The 27,263-nt window shown below is 35.7% G+C and overlaps 1 protein-coding gene and 1 long non-coding RNA gene across 5 annotated transcripts in view; both read right to left on the bottom strand.

The window, feature by feature from the left end:
• The window catches only part of LOC127842966 (serine/threonine-protein kinase 32A-like), a 109,060-nt gene that overhangs the window by 34,257 nt on the left and 47,540 nt on the right, over positions 1 to 27,263 (bottom strand). For all 4 annotated transcript variants that reach the window (XM_052372773.1, XM_052372776.1, XM_052372778.1 and 1 more), the window contains 3 exons: positions 12,810 to 12,865; positions 10,871 to 11,035; positions 5,062 to 5,222 (listed from right to left, as the gene is read on the bottom strand). In XM_052372773.1, coding sequence (XP_052228733.1) covers positions 5,062 to 5,222; positions 10,871 to 11,035; positions 12,810 to 12,865 — 382 coding nt within the window. The remainder of the gene's footprint in view (positions 1 to 5,061; positions 5,223 to 10,870; positions 11,036 to 12,809; positions 12,866 to 27,263) is intronic.
• On the bottom strand, positions 16,772 to 22,056 carry LOC127842968 (uncharacterized). Its single transcript, XR_008032010.1, has 3 exons — positions 21,733 to 22,056; positions 19,219 to 19,610; positions 16,772 to 17,034 (listed from the first exon to the last, which is right to left on the bottom strand). It is a non-coding gene; the product is annotated as an uncharacterized LOC127842968 (long non-coding RNA).

The raw sequence follows: 27,263 nt of genomic DNA, 5'->3' as shown, positions 1-27,263 counted from the left end.
AATCAACACAAACAAACACATAACCTGAGTCTTTCAGTAAAATGTATTAAGCAATGCAGTTTTTGCACATGGCAAATACCTTAAATGTCTTACGGACATCTGATAATTCAGAGTCTTCTAGCAAATAACGTTCAGCTGTACGTTGTTGCAAATCTTGTTATCTATGGAATAATTAAACCTGGTATAACTTGGGTAATCTACTGAAGATCTATCAACCAAAGAGTTCAATAACCACATTTCCCCCCTAGGAAGATTAATTACTTAATATGCTGCATTAATAAGACTTCTTCTATATGTAAAGGAATCAGATTTGGAAGATAATGGATCAGGGTGCAAGTGGCAAATTTTCATTGAAAATGACATGGAGGATTTGCTGAAACACAATATTTCAGGGAAATACAAATGAGTTTTAATTTTACTACGATATTATGCCCATTCAAATTGACATGGTATATTACAAGTACCTTAAGATACATATTTTGACGCATTTGTAGTCCCATAGAAAGAAAAATTTAATTAAAGACCTGTCTCTCTAAATTCAAGTTTATTTGCTCTTTGTTACTGATGAGCAGCAAACAGCATAAAACCTGAACTGACTGTGAGTTACTCGCAGGCTATTCTGGTTTTATGCTGTTTGCACATAGCTATTTTCACTTTGCTTCTGAGTGGGAAAGAGTTAATACCCTTTTATGACAGAAATATGGAAAATATTGAGAGAATACTAACCAATTGAAAATATAATATTTTTATAAAGTTGTTCTATGTATGCTTTTCGGGCAGACTGATCCATAAATTTAAGTCCCCATGAATGAACAATTATTCCAAATTTATGAATTACTGTAGGAACGAAATACACAATTAAAATACACATTTCACAATTCTCAACACTCATTGGATTTACTGTGTGAGCTCGTCTTTATATTATAACACTTGTTGGATTTACTGTGTTAGCACGTCTTTATATATAACACTTGTTGAATTTACTGTGTGAGCACGTCTTTATATATAACACTTGTTGGATTTACTGTGTGAGCACGTCTTTATATATAACACTTGTTGGATTTACTGTGTGAGCACATCTTTATATATAACACTTGTTGGATTTACTGTGTGAGCACATCTTTATATAAAACACTTGTTGGATTTACTGTGTGAGCATGTCTTTATATATATCACTTGTTGGATTTACTGTGTTAGCACGTCTTATATATATCACTTGTTGGATTTACTGTGTGAGCACGTCTTTATATATAACACTTGTTGGATTTACTGTTTGAGCACATCTTTATATATATCACTTGTTGGATTTACTGTGTTAGCACGTCTTTATATATAACACTTGTTGGATTTACTGTGTGAGCACATCTTTATATATATCACTTGTTGGATTTACTGTGTTAGCACGTCTTATATATAACACTTGTTGCATTTACTTTGTGAGCATGTCTTATATATAACACTTGTTGGATTTCCTGTGTTAGCACATCTTTATATATAACACTTGTTGGATTTCCTGTGTTAGCACATCTTTATATATAACACTTGTTGGATTTACTTTGTGAGCATGTCTTATATATATCACTTGTTGGATTTACTGTGTTAGCACATCTTTATATATAACACTTGTTGGATTTACTGTGTGAGCACGTCTTTATATATATCACTAGTTGGATTTACTGTGTTAGCACGTCTTATATATATATCACTTGTTGGATTTACTGTGTTAGCACATCTTTGTATATAACACTTGTTGGATTTACTGTGTGAGCACGTCTTTATATATAACACTTGTTGGATTTACTGTGTGAGCACATCTTTATATATAACACTTGTTGGATTTACTGTGTTAGCACGTCTTTATATATAACACTTGTTGGATTTACTGTGTTAGCACATCTTTATATATAACACTTGTTGGATTTACTGTGTGAGCATGTCTTTATATATATCACTTGTTGGATTTACTGTGTGAGCACATCTTTATATATAACACTTGTTGGATTTACTGTGTGAGCACGTCTTTATATATAACACTTGCTGGATTTACTGTGTTAGCACATCTTTATATATAACACTTGTTGGATTTACTGTGTGAGCATGTCTTTATATATATCACTTGTTGGATTTACTGTGTGAGCACATCTTTATATATAACACTTGTTGGATTTACTGTGTGAGCACGTCTTTATATATAACACTTGTTGGATTTACTGTGTTAGCACATCTTTATATATAACACTTGTTGGATTTACTGTGTGAGCTCGTCTTTATATATAACACTTGCTGGATTTACTGTGTTAGCACATCTTTATATATATAACACTTGTTGGATTTACTGTGTGAGCATGTCTTTATATATATCACTTGTTGGATTTACTGTGTTAGCACGTCTTTATATATAACACTTGTTGGATTTACTGTGTTAGCACGTCTTTATATATAACACTTGTTGGATCTACTGTGTGAGCATGTCTTTATATATAACACTTGTTGGATTAACTGTGTGAGCACGTCTTTATATATAACACTTGTTGGATTTACTGTGTGAGCACGTCTTTATATATAACACTTGTTGGATTTACTGTGTGAGCACGTCTTTATATATAACACTTGTTGGATTTACTGTGTGAGCACGTCTTTATATATAACACTTGTTGGATTTACTGTGTGAGCACGTCTTTATATATAACACTTGTTGGATTTACTGTGTGAGCACGTCTTTATATATATCACTTGTTGGATTTACTGTGTGAGCACATCTTTATATATAACACTTGTTGGATTTACTGTGTGAGCACGTCTTTATATATAACACTTGCTGGATTTACTGTGTTAGCACATCTTTATATATAACACTTGTTGGATTTACTGTGTGAGCATGTCTTTATATATATCACTTGTTGGATTTACTGTGTGAGCACATCTTTATATATAACACTTGTTGGATTTACTGTGTGAGCACGTCTTTATATATAACACTTGTTGGATTTACTGTGTTAGCACATCTTTATATATAACACTTGTTGGATTTACTGTGTGAGCTCGTCTTTATATATAACACTTGCTGGATTTACTGTGTTAGCACATCTTTATATATATAACACTTGTTGGATTTACTGTGTGAGCATGTCTTTATATATATCACTTGTTGGATTTACTGTGTTAGCACGTCTTTATATATAACACTTGTTGGATTTACTGTGTTAGCACTTTTTTATATATAACACTTGTTGGATCTACTGTGTGAGCATGTCTTTATATATAACACTTGTTGGATTAACTGTGTGAGCACGTCTTTATATATAACACTTGTTGGATTTACTGTGTGAGCACGTCTTTATATATAACACTTGTTGGATTTACTGTGTTAGCACGTCTTTATATATAACACTTGTTGGATTTACTGTGTGAGCATGTCTTTATATATATCACTTGTTGGATTTACTGTGTGAGCATGTCTTTATATATATCACTTGTTGGATTTACTGTGTGAGCACGTCTTTATATATAACACTTGCTGTATTTACTGTGTGAGCACGTCTTTATATATAACACTTGTTGGATTTACTGTGTGAGCACATCTTTATATATATCACTTGTTGGATTTACTGTGTTAGCACGTCTTTATTTATAACACTTGTTGGATTAACTGTGTGAGCACGTCTTTATATATAACACTTGTTGGATTTACTGTGTTAGCACGTCTTATATATATCACTTGTTGGATTTACTGTGTTAGCACATCTTTATATATAACACTTGTTGGATTTACTGTGTTAGCACGTCTTTATATATAACACTTGTTGGATTTACTGTGTGAGCATGTCTTTATATATAACACTTGCTGGATTTACTGTGTGAGCACGTCTTTATATATAACACTTGCTGGATTTACTGTGTTAGCACGTCTTTATATATAACACTTGTTGGATTAACTGTGTGAGCACGTCTTTATATATAACACTTGCTGGATTTACTGTGTTAGCACGTCTTTATATATAACACTTGTTGGATTAACTGTGTGAGCACGTCTTTATATATAACACTTGCTGTATTTACTGTGTGAGCACGTCTTTATATATAACACTTGTTGGATTTACTGTGTGAGCACATCTTTATATATATCACTTGTTGGATTTACTGTGTTAGCACGTCTTTATTTATAACACTTGTTGGATTAACTGTGTGAGCACGTCTTTATATATAACACTTGTTGGATTTACTGTGTTAGCACGTCTTATATATATCACTTGTTGGATTTACTGTGTTAGCACATCTTTATATATAACACTTGTTGGATTTACTGTGTTAGCACGTCTTTATATATAACACTTGTTGGATTTACTGTGTGAGCATGTCTTTATATATAACACTTGCTGGATTTACTGTGTGAGCACGTCTTTATATATAACACTTGCTGGATTTACTGTGTTAGCACGTCTTTATATATAACACTTGTTGGATTAACTGTGTGAGCACGTCTTTATATATAACACTTGCTGGATTTACTGTGTTAGCACGTCTTTATATATAACACTTGTTGGATTAACTGTGTGAGCACGTCTTTATATATAACACTTGCTGGATTTACTGTGCGAGCACGTCTTTATATATAACACTTGTTGGATTAACTGTGTGAGCACCTCTTTATATATAACACTTGTTGGATTTACTGTGAAAGTACGGTCCATGCCAAGCATGATTTGTTTAACAGGTTTAACCCTTTCAGTGGTGGAACCGAATTTTAAAGGCCTTTGCAAACAGTTTGGATCCAGATGAGACGCCACAGAACGTGGCGTCTCATCAGGATCCAAACTGTTTGCTATTCTGATAGTATTCTTTGACAAAAAATCAAAGAAAATGCTAATTTTAGAAATTCAGCAAAAGACATTTTTGCAGACGACAGATTTCCCAGCATGCAAAGGGTTAAAGGCTACTGAGACCTAACACTTAGCCCTGAAAATAAATTGCAAATCATGCACATGTACATCAACAATAAGCTATTATATAGGATTTAAGTACCTGTGAATAATTTGTTTACTCTGCAGGAAATCCACTCACCTGTGAATGATTTGTTTACTCTGCAGGTAATCAAGCGCGAGCGCGATCTCCGCTATGTACAGTTTGATGCGCTGCTCGTTGAACGCGCAGTCCTGCTGGATGTGGTAGCGCAGGTCGCCGCCCAGCAACAGGTCCACAACCATGAACATGTCTTCCTCATCCTGGAATCAATGATGCACACAACGTGTCAAAATTGTAATGTTAAAGATTTCAGTCCACAGAATTTCATTCTAATAAATTACATCTTAAACATAAAAATTGCTCATATCCCAGTAACGGCAGTAGCATCATGCAAAAAAGGGTATGATGCCCTATACAGCCAGAGTAGCCTCAGACCAGCCTGCGCATCCTACAAACTTTCGTGAGGTTTAGAGGTCTCATTAATGGGAAGGGTAGCTCATGATCGAACTGTGCCCTTGCATCGTGTGTTAAAGATTTAATATCAATACTTTCATTCCACAGAATTTTGTTCTGATGTTTTTGTCTAAAATGACATGCCCCAGAAGTGTGTTAAAAAAAATGTGCTCTTGAATTTTCATTCTTAAGGGGTGTTCCCACAGATTTCTGATCTAATGTTTTTGTTCAAACGACACCCATGTCCACAAAATTTGGCCACATTGATATAATTGATATTGAAATCACTTAATGCAATTACTAACACATTTGATTTCTATAACCACTCCTAATATGATACTTACCATTCACAGGACTCATGAAAAACTTGTATTTTAAGCTTTCTGACATTAGGCCATCCTTAAAAATTCTTTTGTTTGGAATAACCCGACCGATCCACTAAAATCGGCCCGACTGATTTTTTTTTGTAACTTTAAAAAAAAAAAATTTGTTTGCTCGGCGAAAATTCCTTCCGCTAAATTTTTCCTTTCCGCTTTTTATCCTTTCCGGTTATTTGCGTCATTTAATTGAATACTCTTTCAAGGATATCTAAAAAAGCAATGAACAAAACGCGTACCGGTATTTATTTGGGTAGCCTATTTATTTTACATTTGCATGTTCGATTAATTAAACTTTACATACAATTAAACTGCTTGTGCTTTTCTCGTATCCCTTTAATTAAAATACGCTGCTGTTGTTCAGGATAGTTTGGGTGTAAAAAACAAATAAATTAATTATCACCCTTCAATTTAATTCAGCAATCTGCAGAAATATGTAATATTTATTGCCATATAACTTATTATTTAATTATCACTCTTTAATTCAGATCAGTAAATGTTCTGTAGAAAGATAAAACGTGGTCAGCTTAGAAATATTTATTGACGGGTATTGTCACGTTTTTTTATTCATTTGCTTATCTCTTTATACGACATTGCGACCGGCCTCTATTTTGTAGGCAGACGGCGATATTTACTGTGTATTCAAAGTTTACAGCGTCTGCGCATGAATGACCCAATGTTATCCGATAGTTCCACCCGTTCTCATGTTTCATTCGACAACGTCATGTCATGTATGAGCGAGCTCAATGTTGATTGGCCAGCTACCATGTGCACTTCCAATAACAATAAGGTCAAGCGATGTCTAATCGGGTACAGACCGGGTTTTGTTTACTGTTCAAATTGCGAACAGTTTTGTTGAAACAAAGAGACTAATATAGAAAACCAGTCCGGATTAAAATGGCGGATGTTTTCAACGAAATTCTACTATATTTTCGAATTTTCGCCAATAAGATTTTCCTTGAGCCAAATTCTCAATATTTTCGCAAATGGTGAAGGACAGCGCGAGCATTACCAATGTGTTATTATTGGAATAAATGCTCACTATTACAGGGCTCGCGCTGTCGTTGGCCATTTTCGAAAATATAGCAAATTAGGCTCAAGAAAAATCTAAATCTTGCTAAAATCTTGTTAAATTTCATTGAAAACATAAGCCATTTTGATCCGGATTGTTTTTTTTAAAACTATTTTTATCTTTGTTTTCATGAACGCTTCGAAGCGCAATTATGGTAGCTGGCCAATTAATATTGAGTTAGCTATCGGGTAATATTGGGTCATTCATGCGCAGATACTGGAATACACAGTTGACTGCCTACAATATAACGGCCGATGGCAAAAGTCGTATAAAAAATAAACAAATGAAAAGAAGTGTTACACTCAATAAATTATTTTTAAGCTGATCACTTAACACCTTCCAACAGACTACCGATCTGAATTAAAGGATGATAATTAAATAATTAGTTATAGGTCGAAGATATTATACCTTTCTGTTCTGGATTGAAATTAAAATGTTATAATTACTTTGTTGTTTTTTAGTCATAAACTATGCTATTGTAAAGTAATATGTCAACCAAATAGTATATTAATTACGTATTTGCTAGGTTACTTGTTTTCATTTTCTGTATTCAAACGATATGCACATTTTATTTCATGTGCAAAATGTGTACAATTTTTCTGACTGTCGTTTTCGGATAAAGTATTTTTAAGTATTTTTCGTCGATTATATTATATGTTGGATGTTCTTTATAGAATGAATAGAATTACCAATACATGTTTGCGGTGATACCGACTGTGCAGAAATATCTTTATCAATTTTCTTATCATGAGCCAGAGGACTTGGAGCTTTATTTGATAATTACCTTTGGTTTTTGTCAGAGTTCAATGTCAGAAAAAAAAAATACTAAAAAAAAAATCCCTACCTACCTACCCACCCAAATTTACCTTTACTAAGGATGGCCTTAAATACTATTACATTTGCTAAGACAACATCAAGTTGTGGATGGATATGGTGTCCGCCTAGCGACCTCCTTTGGGGAGCGTTCTTTAAATCTCCACCATAGACACCAAGTACTGGTTCTAGTCCCAGAAAACGGACTCGAGAGCGTTTCAAATAAGCCTTAGGCATTTGATGCAATCCAGCTAAAACAAATAGGTTTAAACTGAGTCTTACATTGCTTTGACTTGGCTCAGCATGTCAGCAATGTCACCAAAATAATCTTATACTTTGCATGAAACAAATGCACACAACTTGCACATAAGAATGCTCGACCACCTGATAAATTTGAAAATTTCAACAGTAAAAACAAAACTGTTGATGAATAAAATAAATTGTGATTTGGCTTTAAAAATTACATTTATTTCAAGAACAAATTCACAGAATTTAACTTCAAAATTAAACGGGCCACCCTTAATCTAAATCAAACAATATTACGCAAAAAAAAAGGTTAACAAACACCAAACATAAACCTCATGCTGAATTAACAAAATCAGATGAAGAAGAAAACAAACCCAGCCCAAGGACAAATGTCTACCCTTCCTGTCACTAAGAAGCCAAAGTCCCATTGTTAACATATTTACACAATATGGAAGATGACAGATTTTCAGGAACATTTGTGTCATATACCAAGCCAAGAGATAATGGACTGGGCAGAAGTAATTTCCACAGTGTTCTAGGCCTCTCAACAACAGTAAACACTACTGGAACTGTGATAAATTAAGGATAGAGGGAGGCATTACAAGTTACAGAGAGACAATTTATTTGTGAAAACAAAAACATGGCCTTGAGTTGTGTTTGTTTTCGTTTGATATTTTTATGTCCCCCAGTCTATACTGGGGGACATATTGTTTTTGCCCTGTCTGTTTGTTGGTTTGCGTCAAAATTTAACATTGGCCATAACTTTTGCAATATTGAAGATAGCAACTTGATATTTGGCATGCATGTGTAGCTCATGCAGCTGCACATTTTGAGTGGTGAAAGGTCAAGGTTAAATACTTCAAGGTCAATGGTCAAATAAAGGGAGGGGACATATACACACAGACACATCTTGTTTTTACATTTTTATTACTTACAGGGGTATACTGTATTAATGACAGTATTTCCCACTTAATACACGTATAGACATGTATACTATGCATATTCACTCTTTTCTGGTAAATTTCAATCTAGTACAATTGTTATATTGATAAATACATTAAGAACAAGATATGTGTCCACAGGGCACGGATGCACCCAGTTTCCACATTTTGTTTAAGCTACACTAATTCCCAAAAGTGTGACCTTGACCTTTAAGGTAGTGAGACAGATGTGTGACATATCGTTCCCAAAAGTGTGACCTTGACCTTTAAGGTAGTGAGACAGATGTGTGACATATCGTCTTATGATGACTAATGTTTGTGCCAAGTCATATTAGAATATATCACCCCTTTGGGGCAAAAAGGTACCCAGTTCCTTCTAATTTAAATATTTGCCTTCAACCTTTTTGCAGCCAGGACGTGATATAAATATATGGCAAAGTACTGGCTAAGACAGGAGTTTTTGAAAGGACATTAGGAATCAGGAAATAGTACCAAATTAGAAGACAAGCTTATAAATGTGGAAATAGTACCAAATTAAAAGACAAGCTCAAGTGGAAATAGTCCCAAATTAAAAGACAAGCTCATGTGGAAAAAGTACCAAATTAGAAGACAAGCTCATGTGGAAATAGTACCAAATAAGAAGACAAGCTCATGTGGAAAAAGTACCAAATTAGAAGACAAGCTCATGTTGAACAAGAGATGTGTTTGTCAGAAACACAATGTCCCCTACTGCGCCGCTATAAAATATTTTTTTATTTTTATTATTTCCCTTTAAAAATATGACTTCCCTAGTGAAATGATCTGTACCTGCCAAATGATATGAAATAGAAATCCCTTTATAGCTTGTTACTTGCCTTGGATTTTGTTTTTTGACCTTTGACCTTGAAGGATGACCTTCACCTTTCACCACTCAAAATGTGCAGCTCCATAAAAATTCACATGCATGCCAAATATCAAGTTGCTAACTATAATATTGCAAGAGTTATGGCCAATGTTAAAGTTTTCCGACGGACAAACAGACTGACAGACAGACGGACTGACAGTTCAACTGCTATATGCCACCCTATCGGGGGCATTAAAAGTACAAAGTAGAAGACAAGCTAATGTGGAAATAGTACCAAATTAGAAGACAAGCTCATGTGGAAATAGTCCCAAATTAAAAGACAAGCTCATGTGGAAATAGGATCAAATTAGAAGACAAGCTCATGTGGAAATAGTACCGAATTAGAAGACAAGCTCATGTGGAAACAGTACCAAATACAAAGTCAAGCTCATGTGCAAAATAGTACCAATTAAAAGACAAGCTCATGTGGAAATAGTACCAAATTAATAGACAAGCTCATGTGGAAATATGATCAAATTAGAAGACAAGCTCATGTGGAAATAACACCAAATTAAAAGGCAAGCTCATGTGGAAATAGTACAAAATTAGAAGACAAGCTAATGTGAAAAAAGTACCAACTTACAAGACAACCTCATGTGGAAAAAGTACCAAATAAGAAGACAAGCTAATGTGAAAATAGAACCAAATTTAAAGACAAGCTGATGTGGAAATTGTACCAAATTAGAAGACAAGCTCATGTGGAAATAGTACCAAATACAAAGTCAAGCTCATGTAGAAATAGTACCAAATTAAAAGACAAGCTCAAGTGGAAATAGTACCAAATTAAAAGACAAGCTCATGTGGAAATAGTACCAAATTTGAAGACAAGCACATGTGGAAATAGTTCCAAATTAGAAGACAAGCTAATGTGGAAATAACACCAAATTAGAAGACAAGCTCATGTGAAAATAGTACCAAATTAGAAGACAGACACACCTGAAATGTTTACCACATAAGAAGAAAGACTCAACTAGAATGTGTTCCATGTTAAAGACAGACTTTTTTTTAAACATTATTTTGGGAATTTTATGCAGTGATTTTGGTTAAATATATTCTTTTTCACATTGGGTATGGGGCTGTTATAACAGCCCTAAATTTGACCCAAGAAACACTTCAAACTCACCTGAAACGTGTACCAGAGATTGACAAGGAATGGATGTTCCAGCATCGTGAGTATCTCGACCTCTTTTAGCACATTCTTCACCGCTTCATTCTTCAGACACATGGCCTTGTTCATGTACTTCATGGCATACATCTTCTTACTGTCTCGCTTCTGTACTATGCACACCTGCAGCATTGGACATTGTTAGTACACCTGTACCACTGTGTGTTATCAATACATATGTATCTTTAGACGCAAACATGATCAATAGACATACATCACTGAACATTCTCAGAATACCTACATAATGAAACATTATCAGTACATGCAACATGTTTAATTATGAGTACATCAACAGCATTGAAAATGTTTAGAGAACATGTATAATTGAACATCATAAGTACACCTAGATAATTAAACAATTATACGTACAAACATTATTAAACATTATCAGTACAACTTCATAAATGAACAGTTTAAGTACAAACATCATTTAACATTATTAGTACGCAGACAGAAATGAACATTATCAGTACGCCTACATCTATGAAAATTATCAGTACACCTACATCAATGAACATTATTAGTTCACATACCTCATAGAGCATTATAAGTACACCTATATTATTGAACATTATCATTACACCTATATTATTGAACATTATCAGCACACCTATATTATTGAACTTTATCAACATCAATAAACAATATCAGCACACCTACATATTGAAAACACCAAAAACATTATCAGTATATCTACATCATGGAACATAATCAGTGCATCTACATCATGAAATATTATCAGTGCACCTACATCATGGGACATTATCAGTGTACCAACATCATGGAAAATTATCAGTACACCTACAGCATGGAACATTATCAGTGTACCTACATCATGGAAAATTATCAGTGCACCTTCATCATGGAACATTATCTGTACACCTACATCATGAAACATTATCAGTGTACCTACATCATTAATTATTATCACAACAACAACATCAAGGAACATTATCAGTACATCTAAATCATGGAACATTATCAGTTACCTACATCATGGAACATTATCAGAGCACCTACATCATGAATTATTATCAGAACACCAACATCAAGGAACATTATCAGTGCATCTTCATCATGGAACATTATCAGTACACTTACATCATGAAACATTATCAGTGCATCTAAATCATGGAACATTATCAGTTACCTACATAATGGAACATTATCAGTGAACCTTCATCATGGAATATTATCAGTGCACCTACATCATGAATTATTATCAGAACACCAACATCAAGGAACATAATCAGAACACCTATATCATGGAACATTATCAGTGCACCTACATCATGAATTATTATCAGAACACCAACATCAAGGAACATTATCAGTACACCTACATCAAGGAACATTATCAGTGCACCTACATCATGAATTATTATCAGAACACCAACATCAAGGAACATTATCAGTACACCTATATCATGGAACATTATCAGTGTACCTACATCATGGACATTATCAGTGTACCTTCATCATGGAACATTATCAGTGCACCTTCGTCATGGAACATTATCAGTGCACCTACATCATGAAACATTATCAGAACACCTACATTGTGGAACATTATCAGTGCACCTACATCATGAAACATTATCAGAACACCAACATCAATGAACAATATCAGTACATCTACATCATGGAACATTATTAGTGCACTACATCATGGAACATTATCAGTGCATCTACATCATGGAACATTATCAGTACACCTACATCATGGAACATTATCAGTGCACCTACATAATGGTACATTATCAGAACACCTTCATCATGGAACATTATCAGTACATCTACATCATGGAAAAGTATAAATACACCTTTAGTATGGAACATAATACAATATCAGTGCACCTACATTGTGCTATGATTACAACTCACACACATCACTGACCTTCCCAAAGCTGCCTTTCCCAATGGCACGCAGAATGAGGAAGTGGTCAAAATTTACTGAAATAATACAAATTTAAATAATAGAGATAGCAATAAATACCTCACTGTGTAAATAATATAGAACTTTTTATATTACCAATATTTTCCCCAGAAGGAGGACAGTTACAAGCATACCTGACAAATTATATTTTAGAGGCATCATTCCCAACACTTTCAGAGCAACTATCTCCGCTTTTCATTAAAATGAGATTTCTTCTAGCAAAAATCCAGTCTAGACAGCAAGTGTCGTCCTTGATAAGCGTGAATGAACAACACTTACGCTCGTGCATTCAGTTTTTAAGTTTTCCCTTAGCACCGCTCATTTATAGGGACATAGTGCTAAGAAAATTATCCGTTAGGCAAATAATGCATTATGCAATCAATTGCTGAGGAACAGATAATAATAATCGCCTCCTTGGTGCAATAAGGTACCATGACACATTGAACATAGATGACACATGATACCTTTTTGCACTGATGGGGATATATCTGATTTGAAATTCATTCATATTATGTTCATATCTTCTCATCTATACATATCCTTCTCTTTACGTTTTCCTTTTTCTGCAATTAAAATGACAGAACCATTTAGTTTGCAGAGATTGATTTTTTTTCTCCCTTGGGATTTCCACAAAAAACTACAGGCATCCTTCTCACTCCTCAGTCTACTTGGATAGAGGCAAATTAAAAACTTTCGTAAATGAGCGAAATTTAATTCATCACTGTATCTGACACTTCTAACTCTTTGATTAACTTAAACCTTCACAGAATTGGAATTTGCCCCCAATACCTCATTTGGGTTAATCAATGTATTCCCCTTTAGCAAAGACGTATATGATTCTTTCAAACAAGTGAGATAGGATATTTTTGTCCTCATTTCAATGTAGAGTTGTAATAGTGATGTATTTACAGGCTTTGTTCTTTTGTGAGAAATTATTTGTTTCAGAGTGTTTCAGGTTATATTTTTTCTTATTGTGTTAAATTATTTTTCAAAAGGCACTTTTGTAGTAGGATAACAATTTTAAGTTGAAAATACTCATTAAAATAAAAACTCAAAGTACTTGCAGTACATTTAAAATTTAAGCATACTGTAAAAATGCATTGGAGAAATATTTTCTGTTTTCTTCACAAAATTACTATTTTGTGGGCACGTACATTTTTCATTTCTTATTTTAGAAAAAACTAAACAATTTTGCACCAGTCCTGAAATTTGCGGCGGTCATTTTCTAATTTGTTTGTAATACCTGTCCGTAATAAATCTCTGTTAGGAAAGGGAGTCACTAACAAGAAGTATGTATGCTTTGTTGATCACATGCCAAATAACTAAGTCCATTCTTATGAGGTGATAAAAGAAGGTCTTTTTTATTTCATACAAATGAACAAGTCCATTGTTTGGAAGCGAAAGTAAACAGATTAACAGGACTGACTAAACGTTTAACCCTTTGCATGCTGGGAAATTTGTCGTCTGCTAAAATGTCTTCTGCTGAATTTTTAAAATTAGCATTTCCTTCGATTTTTTTTCAAAGAATACTATCAGAATAGCAAACAGTTTGGATCCTGATGAGACGCCACGTTCTGTGGCGTCTCATCTGGATCCAAACTGTTTGCAAAGGCCTTCAAAATTCGGTTCCAGCACTGAAAGGGTTAAAGCCTATGCCCAGTTTGTCTTAAACAATTACTATCATGGCCACACTGACTACAAGCTTACTGTTATTGGCATCAATTAGAGAAGGTGGGAATATTATTGGTAACAAATTAATGTCTGCAAAGTTTGTATGGAGAAAGTTTGCATAAAAAACTCTACAGCAAGTTAAAAGTATACCCGAAAATAAAGTGTCAATGAATTTATGAAATTTTAATTGCTACAATAAATCTAGATGCTAGGAAATCTTGCTCAACACAAACATTCAAATACAAATAAATATGTTTTCATTGTTCTTCAATGAAAGGGCAGATAATATTTCAATCAGGTGTTGATCACACACATCATGTTTTAATTGCATTTATTTTAATGAATCCGCCACATGTTGTCTGTTTAAAATACAACATCCCTGAAATTCATAATACACCTTTTAGCACGTGGCTATGATATTAATTAGAAAAAAAATCATTTTAAATGAAAAATAATCAAATTATAACGAAAAATCTACCTCTCTGGAAAAAGAATATTCACAATCAAATATATATTTGACAAGGTATTCAACTCAAAATGTCACCCCAAAACAGGGTGCATCGCTTTCAACAGCCAAAACTTGTTTGAATAAAAACAATTATTGATTCCGTTATAAACATCATCTTTAAACATTCATGTAAATACTATTACTTTTCATATATTAACCCTTTACCACTTAGATACGTATTTAAATGGGTTTGTAGTCCCTTTGAAAGAATCATTTAATTCAATACCTTTCTACTAAATTTAAGTTTTAAAGGCTTCATTTCCTACCCTAAGATACTGATGAGCAGCAAACAGCATAAAACCTGAACAGACTGTGAGTTACTCATAGGCTGTTCTGGTTTTATACTGGTTGCAAAAGCCATTGCCACTTTGCTTCTTATTGAGGAAATTAAGGGTTAAGTATACAAATCCCACAATTGCTGAAATCATGGAGAAAATCGTCATTTTACAAACCAATAGCCTGACAACAGTCTTTGTAACTTTCCCCAGAGACGTGATTTTTTCCCGTCTACCGGAAATCTGGGCAATTATTCCCGGATATTTCCACTCCACAATTGGTGAGATGTCTAGCATTGACAATAATGGAGACTGTCAAAATTACTGGATCCATTACACACAATGTCAAAGAAACAAGAACATAGTGTTCCCAAGAAAACAACTCTGTAACATATTAAAAAGCTGTCCAGACAGAAATTTCTTTGCTTCTGTAAAGTTGAGACTGGTCTCTATATCCAAGTAAATTTTGTGTCAATCAAATTAATAACTACAGCTAAGTAATTATTTGGACATAAAATGAACCATTGACAAATTTTTAGATGTTTCTGAAACCATTTTCAAACTTAGCCAAAATATCAACTAGAGAGTTAACAAGATGGCCATATACGGAAAAATGCCCAGCCTCCTGGTATCCATGTTTTTCAATGGCTGGGAACTATTTAAGAAGAGATTTTGTGTCAATCAAATTAATAACTTCTGCTGAGTAAATATTTGGACAGAAAATTAATAATGAAGAAAATGAACTATTGACAAATTTTGAGATGTTTCTGACCAGCCCCCTGGTAAGAAACATGTTTTTCAATGGCTGGGAACTTATTTTAGAACTTAGCCCAGATATCATTAAAACTAATATTCAATGAAGATTGGACAAAAATATTACTTTAAAAATTAAGGTTTTACTATAGCCATATAAGGAAAAATGCCCCACCCCCTGGCAGCCATATTTTTCAACGAAACATAACTATTTTCAATCTCAGCCCAGCTATCACTAGAACAAATGTCCTGACCAAATTTCATGATGATTGAACAAAAAAATGTGAGTTCTAGAGTGCTTTCAAGGTTTTAATATAGCCATATAAGGAAAAATACTCCATCCCTTGCCTTCATGTTTTGGAGGAATCATTACCCTTTATTAACTAATTTGAGCTATCTTAAGAAAAAATGTTCTGACCAAAAAAATTCCCCACCCCCTAATGGCGATGTGTTTGTACAGAATGGAACCATTTTCAAACTAATCCAAGATAATATTAGAACAAATGTTCTGACCAAGCTTAATGAAGATTTGACAACAAGGGCTGTTTGTAAAACATGCATGCCCCCCATATGGGCTCTCAGTTGTAGTGACAGCCATTTTGTAAATATGTTTTTTGTCACTGTGACCTTGACCTTTGACCTTGTGACCTGAAAATCAATAGGGGTCAAGCAAGTCATGATCAATGTACCTATGAAGTTTCATGATCTTAGCCATAAGCTTTCTTGAGTTATCATTGGGAAACCATTTTACTATTTCGGGTCACTGTGACCTTGACCTTTGACCTAGTGACCTGAAAATCAATAGGGGTCATCTGCCAGTCATGATCAATGTACCTATCAAGTTTCATGATCCTAGGCATAAGCGTTCTTGAGTTATCATCCGGAAACCATTTTACTATTTCGGGTCACCGTGACCTTGACCTTTGACCGAGTGACCTCAAAATCAATAGGGGTCATCTGCGAGTCATGATCAATCTACCTATTAAGTTTCATGGTCCTAGGCATAAGCATTTTTGAGTTATCATCCAGAAACCATTTTACTATTTTGGGTCACCGTGACCTTGACCTTTGACCTGAAAATCAATAGGGGTCATGTGCCAGTCATGTTCAATGTACCTATGAAGTTTAATGATCCTAGGCATAAGCGTTCTTGAGTTATCATCCGGAAACCATTTTACTATTTCGGGTCACCGTGACCTTGTCCTTTGACCTAGTGACCTGAAAATCAATAGGGGTCATCTGCCAGTCATTATCAAACTACCTATCAGGCCACAATTAAAATATTGTTGGTTTGCCCTTTACCGACCCTAAATTTTACAGGTGGGTAGGTAGGTAGGAAAGTTATGTTATTTTATTTGAGGAATATATTTTTAATTCACTAATTGTCTATGAAGATTTAAAACACTGTTATTAAAGCACTGTTGCAGTGTAAGAAGCCCTATGTAGCTTAACATTATCTTGTTTGCTGTTTCTTGCATATATTAATATCAAATGCATGCTTGTGTGTTATTACATCAAATATTTGTTCATTATATGATGTGAATTGCTCAAATGCATTTGTAATTATTTAACAGCCAGACAGTTTTTATTTTTAACTTAAACCTTTCCCTTAAATTGGGCTTAATTAGCATGCAACAAGCATTGAAGGAGTGTAGAAAGACAGCCCAAAGCCTTTAATGGAAAAAATCAGACATGGCGAAAGACCGTGTCACATTTTACAGGCTCGACTTGCCTACCAGGAGAAACAATTCACAGGCCAGTTGAAATTTGTACAGGCCTCAATTTTAAGTGTTTGACCGGTTAGTGCATAGTCTCGGCATGGCAAAGTAAATTCATAAAAGGGCAAACTGAACATAAGCATTATTTCTTCTTGAATGCTCTGAGCTTTAATGAGTACATACGTACAGCTCAGAGGGTCAATAGCTGGGAGTTGTATTATTGCAACTTACATAAGCATGAAAACTTGATTTGGGGAAATAAATTAAGGGTGTTAGTTTCAGTTTGTGGATATATAAACGCTTTAAACATATATACTTGAGTGTTGTCAATGTATTTAGCTATGAGACATTAATATATTAAATAAGTTTACCTTTACATATCCATTTCACTAACATGCCATTACAGAAAACTGTTTAGTGTGGCAAACATAATAAAGCAGAATATGCACATGAATCTGATTAAACACAGATCCACTTGCATATAAATCAAATCATGTTTGTCTTTTATTTTGCATTTTCAAACGATAATCCTGTAACTGTTAGATGTATTTTTCTTTGCGAGTAGACTGCATTCCAATTTTCAAACACTTGTTCTGTGACATTCAGTTCATACATTTCATAAAAAAAGAGTTATATTTGTATCTAAAACGTATGCTCCATCGTAGAATGACATGCTCTTTTCATTAATCCATACTAATTATATGATGTCCATCGTAAATTCGATAGTCATTTGTCCTCGCTGAGCATCGTTATTTCTTTCAATTGTCCGCCATCTTGGATCATGTTAACAACATGTGTACAACGAACGTAAACTCGTATATGTCCGACTACTTTCGCGAACCAATAGTTAAAAATGATGTCGTTCGGCCATTTTCACAGAACACCGCCGATCGCGATGTTGGTTATAGACGCTTGCATTACTGTCCATTCTGGGGCATATGAAATTCCAACCATCGGAGCGACCTAGATCGGTCAGGGGCGATAATAATGGACAGGGATAAAAATACGCGCATGAATAAATATTGCAGTCGGCTCTTTTATGATCGGCGAAAAAAACGAAAATAAAAAAAAAACTTTTTCAGAAATCGCAATAAAATTGTTTGGGTCGGGGGGTAAAAAGTGGGTCGGTCGGTAAAGGGCAAACAAACTCAATTTTAATTTAGGCCTCAAGTTTCATGATCCTAGGCATAAGCGTTCTTGAGTTATCATCCAGAAACCATTTTACTATTTTGAGTCACCGTGATCTTGACCTTTGACCTGAAAATCAATAGGGATCATCTGCCAGTCATGTTCAATGTACCTATGAAGTTTCATGATCCTAGGCATAAGCGTTCTTGAGTTATCATCCGGAAACCATTTTACTATTTCGGGTCACCGTGACCTTGTCCTTTGACCTAGTGACCTGAAAATCAATAGGGGTCATCTGCCAGTCATGGTCAAACTACCTATCAAGTTTCATGATCCTAGGCATAAGCGTTCTTGAGTTATCATCCGGAAACCATTTTACTATTTCGGGTCACCGTGACCTTGACCTTTGACCTAGTGACCTGAAAATCAATAGGGGTCATCTGCGAGTCATGATCAATCTACCTATCAAGTTTCATGATCCTAGGCATAAGCGTTCTTGAGTAATCATCCGGAAACCATTTTACTATTTCGGGTCACCGTGACCTTGACTTTTGACCTAGTGACCTGAAAATCAATAGGGGTCATCTGCGAGTCATGATCAATCTACCTATCAAGTTTCATGATCCTAGGCATAAGCGTTCTTGAATTATCATCCGGAAACCATTTTACTATTTCGGGTCACCGTGACCTTGACCTTTGACCTAGTGACCTGAAAATCAATAGGGGTCATCTGCGAGTCATGATCGATCTACCTATCAAGTTTCATGATCCTAGGCATAAGCGTTCTTGAGTAATCATCCGGAAACCATTTTACTATTTCGGGTCACCGTGACCTTGACTTTTGACCTAGTGACCTGAAAATCAATAGGGGTCATCTGCGAGTCATGATCAATCTACCTATCAAGTTTCATGATCCTAGGCATAAGCGTTCTTGAATTATCATCCGGAAACCATTTTACTATTTCGGGTCACAGTGACCTTGACCTTTGACCTAGTGACCTCAAAATCAATAGGGGTCATCGTCGAATCATGATCAATGTTCCTATTAAGTTTCATGATCCTAGGCCCAAGCGTTCTTGAGTTATCATCCGGAAACCACCTGGTGGACGGACCGACAGACCGACCGACCGACATGTGCAAAGCAATATACCCCCTCTTCTTCGAAGGGGGGCATAATAAATGTAACTTTAAGAGTGTTAACAAGATTTTACTATAGCCATATTAGGACAAAATCCCAACCCCCTAGTGGCCATGTTTTTCAACAGACCGGAACCATTTTCAAAATGATTCAAGATATCATTAAAACAAATGTTCTGACCAAGCTTCTGGAAGATAAGACAATAAATTTTGCCGCTAGAGTTTTAACTTGGTTTTACTATAGCCATAAAAGGAAAAATGCCCTGCCGCCTGGTGGCCATGTTTTTCAACCCACCAGAACCATTTTCAATTTCTAGAGAATAAACAAGGCTTTACTAAAGCCATATAAAGAAAATGCCCCTGCCTCCTCATGACCATGTTTTTCAATCAACTGGAACCATTTTCAAACTTGTCCAAGATATCATTGGAACAAATCTTTTGACCAAGATTCAGGATGGTCGGACTTTAAATGTGGCCTCTAGAGTGTTAACAAGGCAAATGTTGACACCACACGCTGGACAAAAGGCGATCACAAAAGCTCACCATGAGCACATTGCACATACTAACCAAAAATGACCATCACAAAAAGTAACACATGTAACTACAATCTCCCTGCCTCAAATGTTAAGGTCACAAATAAAATAAATCAACCCATATGAGGAGACATACACCCATCCCTCTATCTTAAAGGTCAAGATAATGGACAGGGATAAAAATACGCGCATGAATAAATATTGCAGTCGGCTCTTTTATGATCGGCGAAAAAAACGAAAATAAAAAAAAAACTTTTTCAGAAATCGCAATAAAATTGTTTGGGTCGGGGGGTAAAAAGTGGGTCGGTCGGTAAAGGGCAAACAAACTCAATTTTAATTTAGGCCTCAAGTTTCATGATCCTAGGCATAAGCGTTCTTGAGTTATCATCCAGAAACCATTTTACTATTTTGAGTCACCGTGATCTTGACCTTTGACCTGAAAATCAATAGGGATCATCTGCCAGTCATGTTCAATGTACCTATGAAGTTTCATGATCCTAGGCATAAGCGTTCTTGAGTTATCATCCGGAAACCATTTTACTATTTCGGGTCACCGTGACCTTGTCCTTTGACCTAGTGACCTGAAAATCAATAGGGGTCATCTGCCAGTCATGGTCAAACTACCTATCAAGTTTCATGATCCTAGGCATAAGCGTTCTTGAGTTATCATCCGGAAACCATTTTACTATTTCGGGTCACCGTGACCTTGACCTTTGACCTAGTGACCTGAAAATCAATAGGGGTCATCTGCGAGTCATGATCAATCTACCTATCAAGTTTCATGATCCTAGGCATAAGCGTTCTTGAGTAATCATCCGGAAACCATTTTACTATTTCGGGTCACCGTGACCTTGACTTTTGACCTAGTGACCTGAAAATCAATAGGGGTCATCTGCGAGTCATGATCAATCTACCTATCAAGTTTCATGATCCTTGGCATAAGCGTTCTTGAATTATCATCCGGAAACCATTTTACTATTTCGGGTCACCGTGACCTTGACCTTTGACCTAGTGACCTGAAAATCAATAGGGGTCATCTGCGAGTCATGATCGATCTACCTATCAAGTTTCATGATCCTAGGCATAAGCGTTCTTGAGTAATCATCCGGAAACCATTTTACTATTTCGGGTCACCGTGACCTTGACTTTTGACCTAGTGACCTGAAAATCAATAGGGGTCATCTGCGAGTCATGATCAATCTACCTATCAAGTTTCATGATCCTAGGCATAAGCGTTCTTGAATTATCATCCGGAAACCATTTTACTATTTCGGGTCACAGTGACCTTGACCTTTGACCTAGTGACCTCAAAATCAATAGGGGTCATCGTCGAATCATGATCAATGTTCCTATTAAGTTTCATGATCCTAGGCCCAAGCGTTCTTGAGTTATCATCCGGAAACCACCTGGTGGACGGACCGACAGACCGACCGACCGACATGTGCAAAGCAATATACCCCCTCTTCTTCGAAGGGGGGCATAATAAATGTAACTTTAAGAGTGTTAACAAGATTTTACTATAGCCATATTAGGACAAAATCCCAACCCCCTAGTGGCCATGTTTTTCAACAGACCGGAACCATTTTCAAAATGATTCAAGATATCATTAAAACAAATGTTCTGACCAAGCTTCTGGAAGATAAGACAATAAATTTTGCCGCTAGAGTTTTAACTTGGTTTTACTGTAGCCATAAAAGGAAAAATGCCCTGCCGCCTGGTGGCCATGTTTTTCAACCCACCAGAACCATTTTCAATTTCTAGAGAATAAACAAGGCTTTACTAAAGCCATATAAAGAAAATGCCCCTGCCTCCTCATGACCATGTTTTTCAATCAACTGGAACCATTTTCAAACTTGTCCAAGATATCATTGGAACAAATCTTTTGACCAAGATTCAGGATGGTCGGACTTTAAATGTGGCCTCTAGAGTGTTAACAAGGCAAATGTTGACACCACACGCTGGACAAAAGGCGATCACAAAAGCTCACCATGAGCACATTGCACATACAGTACAGCCAAAGCGGAACAAACGTATTTCGCGATCCGCGGCGACAAGGTGAAACGAGTCGATGCCGCGTCAGTCGTTGAAGCCGCGTCAGTATGCGGCGGCATGTCGCATTTCGCCGCAAAACTTTCCATCTGTCCGCCGAGGCATGCCCCGATCCGCGACATGATGCCGAGTCGATGCGCATCATGAAATAAAAAATCTTTTAAAAATTATTAGTTACATGTAGTTAACAAATTTTGAAAGAACAATTATAATAATAATTAAAATCATAATAAATTTATTGTGCGTGGATTGTATTAGCATATACATGTAAGCATAGTTAATGTGTCTGGCCAATTAAGTTTGTTTCCCGCCCGTAGTGTATGTATTTCACACATAAACAAGGTCACATAATTATGTTTTCGCACATACAAGTGGTCATGGCTCCATTAATTATGGTGGATTTATAAATTAATTGCATGTTGATTTTGCTATTATATTTAAGCTGAGAAAATTAGCAGTTTGAAGCCACATCAATAATCAAGACGGTGACGACGTATTTGTTGTTTTGTTAATTATCAGCTTAATATAACTTGTTTGAATATGCGTATATAAACATGTTTTATTTTGTTCATATTATATAGTTAATATCGCTACTAATTACCCGATAATCCCGTATATTCCAGTTTTGAAGCAAATGCTGGTAAATATTTACGATACACAAACATTCTCGATATTTCCTATAGTATAAAATACATTTTGGCATTTGTTACTATTTATAGAGATGATGAAATAACGTCTAATCAGGGCGTTTTTTTCCCACTGAACACGCAATTTACGCCTTACGTGATGTTCATGTATTTATACAACACAAAATACACCCAAACTTTCCAAACGACGTTCTACATGTCTGCATAATTTTCACGCGCTTTTTATGAAACAAAGGATATTTTAGCACTGTTTATTTGACGTTAGAATTTGCCAAATGTCGCGTTAGCATTAAAATTCGGAGGTGTTTCGGATTACAAATTTAATAATGATAATCGAACGAAACATTAACAGTTGGGCGTAATTAATTCTACGCTACACATACATGTATGTACATGTAGGTGGATATCTTTTCACTCGATCCGCCGCGTACGTATGCGGCGGATTTACTCCGCGAAAGTACGCGAGATTAATACAGACTCGGCGTCGTTGCGCGGATCGATGCCGAGTGCCACGGCGATACGCCGCGTCAACACACGATTCGGCCGCCGCGTACTAATAATCTGGCCGTGGCGTAGCCACGGGTTATGTTTGTGCCGCTTTGGCTGTACTGTACTAACCAAAAATGACCATCACAAAAAGTAACACATGTAACTACAATCTCCCTGCCTCAAATGTTAAGGTCACAAATAAAATAAATCAACCCATAATGAGGAGACATACACCCATCCCTCTATCTTAAAGGTCAAGATTACACTTAGAGGTCAAAGATCCAATCTGGCCAGAAAACAGCTCTTCCTGACTTTAACTTGTATTAATCATGCAATTTTTAAATAACTTGCCAACAATTACCATCCTGAGGAGACGTGTGTGGGGTGTTACTTCTGTCTTTATACCTCAAAAGTCAAGGTCAAACTTAGAACTTAAATTTTACCAAAAAAACACCTTTCACTGATTCCAACTTCATAAGTGGTCATGCAATTTCAAATGATTTTTCACAAATGTTCAAAATGTTCAAACTGTAACAAACATCTCACTAACTCAAATTATTGATTAACAAGAGGGCCTGAAAGGCCCAAAGTCACTCACCTGAGATAAAAAGGAACTGACCTGTTCTGTGCAGCCCAAGATATAATTAGAACAATTAATGTTCTGACCTGCAAGTTTCATGAAGACTGACCTATGAATATAACTAGGTTGCTAACACGGTTTTGCTATAGCCCTATCAGGGAAAATTTCCGCCCCTTTGCAGCCATGTTTTTCAACAGACCGGAACCATTTTCAATCTCATCCAAGATATCATTTAAACAAATATCCAACCAAGTTTTATGAAGATTGGATAAAAAAATGTGACTTTAAGAGTGTTAACAAGTTTTAACTATAGATATCAGGAAAAATGCCCCACCCCCTGGCAACCATGTTGTTCAACCAACCAAAACCATTTTCAAACTTGTATAAGATATCATTGGGAGAAATCTTCTGACCAAGTTTCATGATGATTAGAAAATAAATGTGGCCTCCTGAGTGTCAACAAGGTTTTACTATAGCCATATATGGCGATATAAGGAAAAATGCCATGCCATGTTTTTCAAGCATCCGGAAACATTTTCGAATTTGTCCAAGATATTATTGGTACAAATCTTCCGACCAAGTTTCATGATGATCGAACAATGAATGTGGCTTTTAGAGTGTTAACATGGTTTAATAAAGCCATATATGGAAAAATGGCCCTCCCGGCAAGCATGTTTTTCAACCAACCAGAACCATTTCAAACTTGTCCAAGATATCATTGGCACAAATCTTTTGACCAAAAATTTATGAGGATCGGACAATAAATGTGGCCTCTATAGTGCTAGCAAGAGAAATGTTCACAATGCACAAAGCACATTGGATCCCAAAAGCTCACCATGAGCACATTGTGCTCAGGAAAGCTAAAAATGTTCACCATGTTGAGATGGTGTTTCACTATAACAACCATTTCCCTAACTCAAATATTTTCAGTATCTCGTAAATTCAAATTTAAGACAATCCTTTCTCAAACTTCAGTTTGCAATGGTGGGTATTAAAGTACAACACACTGGCATGAGGACAGTAACAATTTTACAAAATAGTTTTTTCTACACTAAACAATTGACTGGATAATGCTGTAATAAAAATCCAGAGGTCACCTTAAAAGCTCAATAAAACCAACACTTTCAGCATTTATGAGCAAGGAAACTCTTACAACAGAGTGATTTGAGTAATCTACTAAAAGCAGACATACAGGGGTGAAAGTTTAAAATTCCCAAAATACTGAAAATAAAATCTGGGGCCGATAGGGTCCCCGGTGGGTCCAGGGCAAGTGCCCTGGCCAGGGGGCCTTCGGCCCCCGGAAGCTCCTGCATTTTAGTTTATTTGAAACAAAGAAATCACTTCTCCTGAGCTTAAAGACACCTGTATTTTTAAGTGATTCAAAACAGAAAAAAAACAGTTAGTTTGGCTAGAAATATCACAATTTATTTCTTTAAAATTTCATGTAGATAAAATGTGATAGGCAAAATCTTTAAGATAACACTAAACTTTCTACAAATGTTTATAGTATAATATAGATCAATGAACATGCTATAGCAATACATTTTCTGCCTTGTATTTTTAAGTAATTTGTTTGTATATCTTATCTAATTATTTTCTAATGATTTGATTTCCACGTGCGGTAATTATTCACATGCGTAACGTCCTTGGCGTGAGACTTGAACACCTTTTTCCCATTTGATTGGTACTTGATCGTTATGAAACAGATATCATATTATGCGCTACCTGGAGTGTTTTTTTTTTAAACCAATCTCCCCATTTCTCTCCACGAGAGTCTCTTTCATGGAGCCATTCCCATCGCCACTTGTTTTTCACACCACTTTCAAGTTCTTTTTTGTTCTACCCCGAGGCAAATACATGATTTGATCGTGTTTTGTTTGGGGTTTCAGAAGTAAAGTTATTTTGACGTGTCCGCCATATTATTTTGAGAGATAAGACTGTTTCATAACGTCGATTTCCATTGGTTGACCGATTTACGTAAACCAATCAAAACGCTTTTTGGAAACCGAGTCAGATTCCCGATTTACTTTGAGTTATTCCGTGCGGTAAACCATTTCATAGACAAAGGAATCGTAAATTATCGGCAGATTTCTCCAGAATATTCTAATGAGGTGACGTCATGCTGCCTTCTGCACGCCCAGAGGTTTTTTTGGCTCGTATCCGTACCCGATTCCTTTTGCGGGAGACATGTTACTTCGGCTCGTAGCCGTTACTGTTTTGATGTTAAACTTCAGGTCCGATCAAAATCAAAAGCAGGGGTTACCCCCCCCCCCCCCCCCCCAAATATCTCCTCGGATTTATACGATTTGGAAAAACAACCTGACTGAAGATCGAATTTACGGAAATCCGTAATATTACGGAAAACTTTCAACCATGGACATAGTTAGACTAGCCAACATAAGAACACTCTGGTATTTGAAAGGTAGATGAAAGTGTTCATTATGACTTTGGGATTGGGGAAATTGCTCTGTATCATGAAATCAATGGGAGTAAAACAACAGCAATTATGTACGATATACTGTCACACTGTAAGAAATGAAATTCCATAGATGATGTGCACTCAAAGAATATAGGATCTTTTGATGTTATTGTAAAACAAAGACCAAACATTCACATTTAGTGAACCAATTGCCAAGGTAAATAACTCAGCCAAAATATAGTGAGACAAGCACCAAAATAATGCCTTGCTTTATAATCAACGGTCATATAAGGTTTGGTTTTGATACTGAATGACTAGTTAGGGAAACAAATTAGACAAGGATGTAATAATGCAATAATCAAAAGTTTGCCTTAGTGCAAGGGCACATAACTCTGTGAGGAAAATCACACTATTAAGCAAAAATATAATCTTGCACTTAAACATAGTTTAAACAAAATATCTATTAAGATTCACATTATTATAAACAGAAAACTGAGAGATGAGTTCA

This window comes from Dreissena polymorpha, chromosome 8 (assembly GCF_020536995.1).
Source record: "Dreissena polymorpha isolate Duluth1 chromosome 8, UMN_Dpol_1.0, whole genome shotgun sequence".
Taxonomy (NCBI): domain Eukaryota; kingdom Metazoa; phylum Mollusca; class Bivalvia; order Myida; family Dreissenidae; genus Dreissena; species Dreissena polymorpha.
The sequence above is the reverse complement of the archived record's forward strand: the minus strand, read 5'-3'. Positions and strand labels throughout refer to the sequence as shown.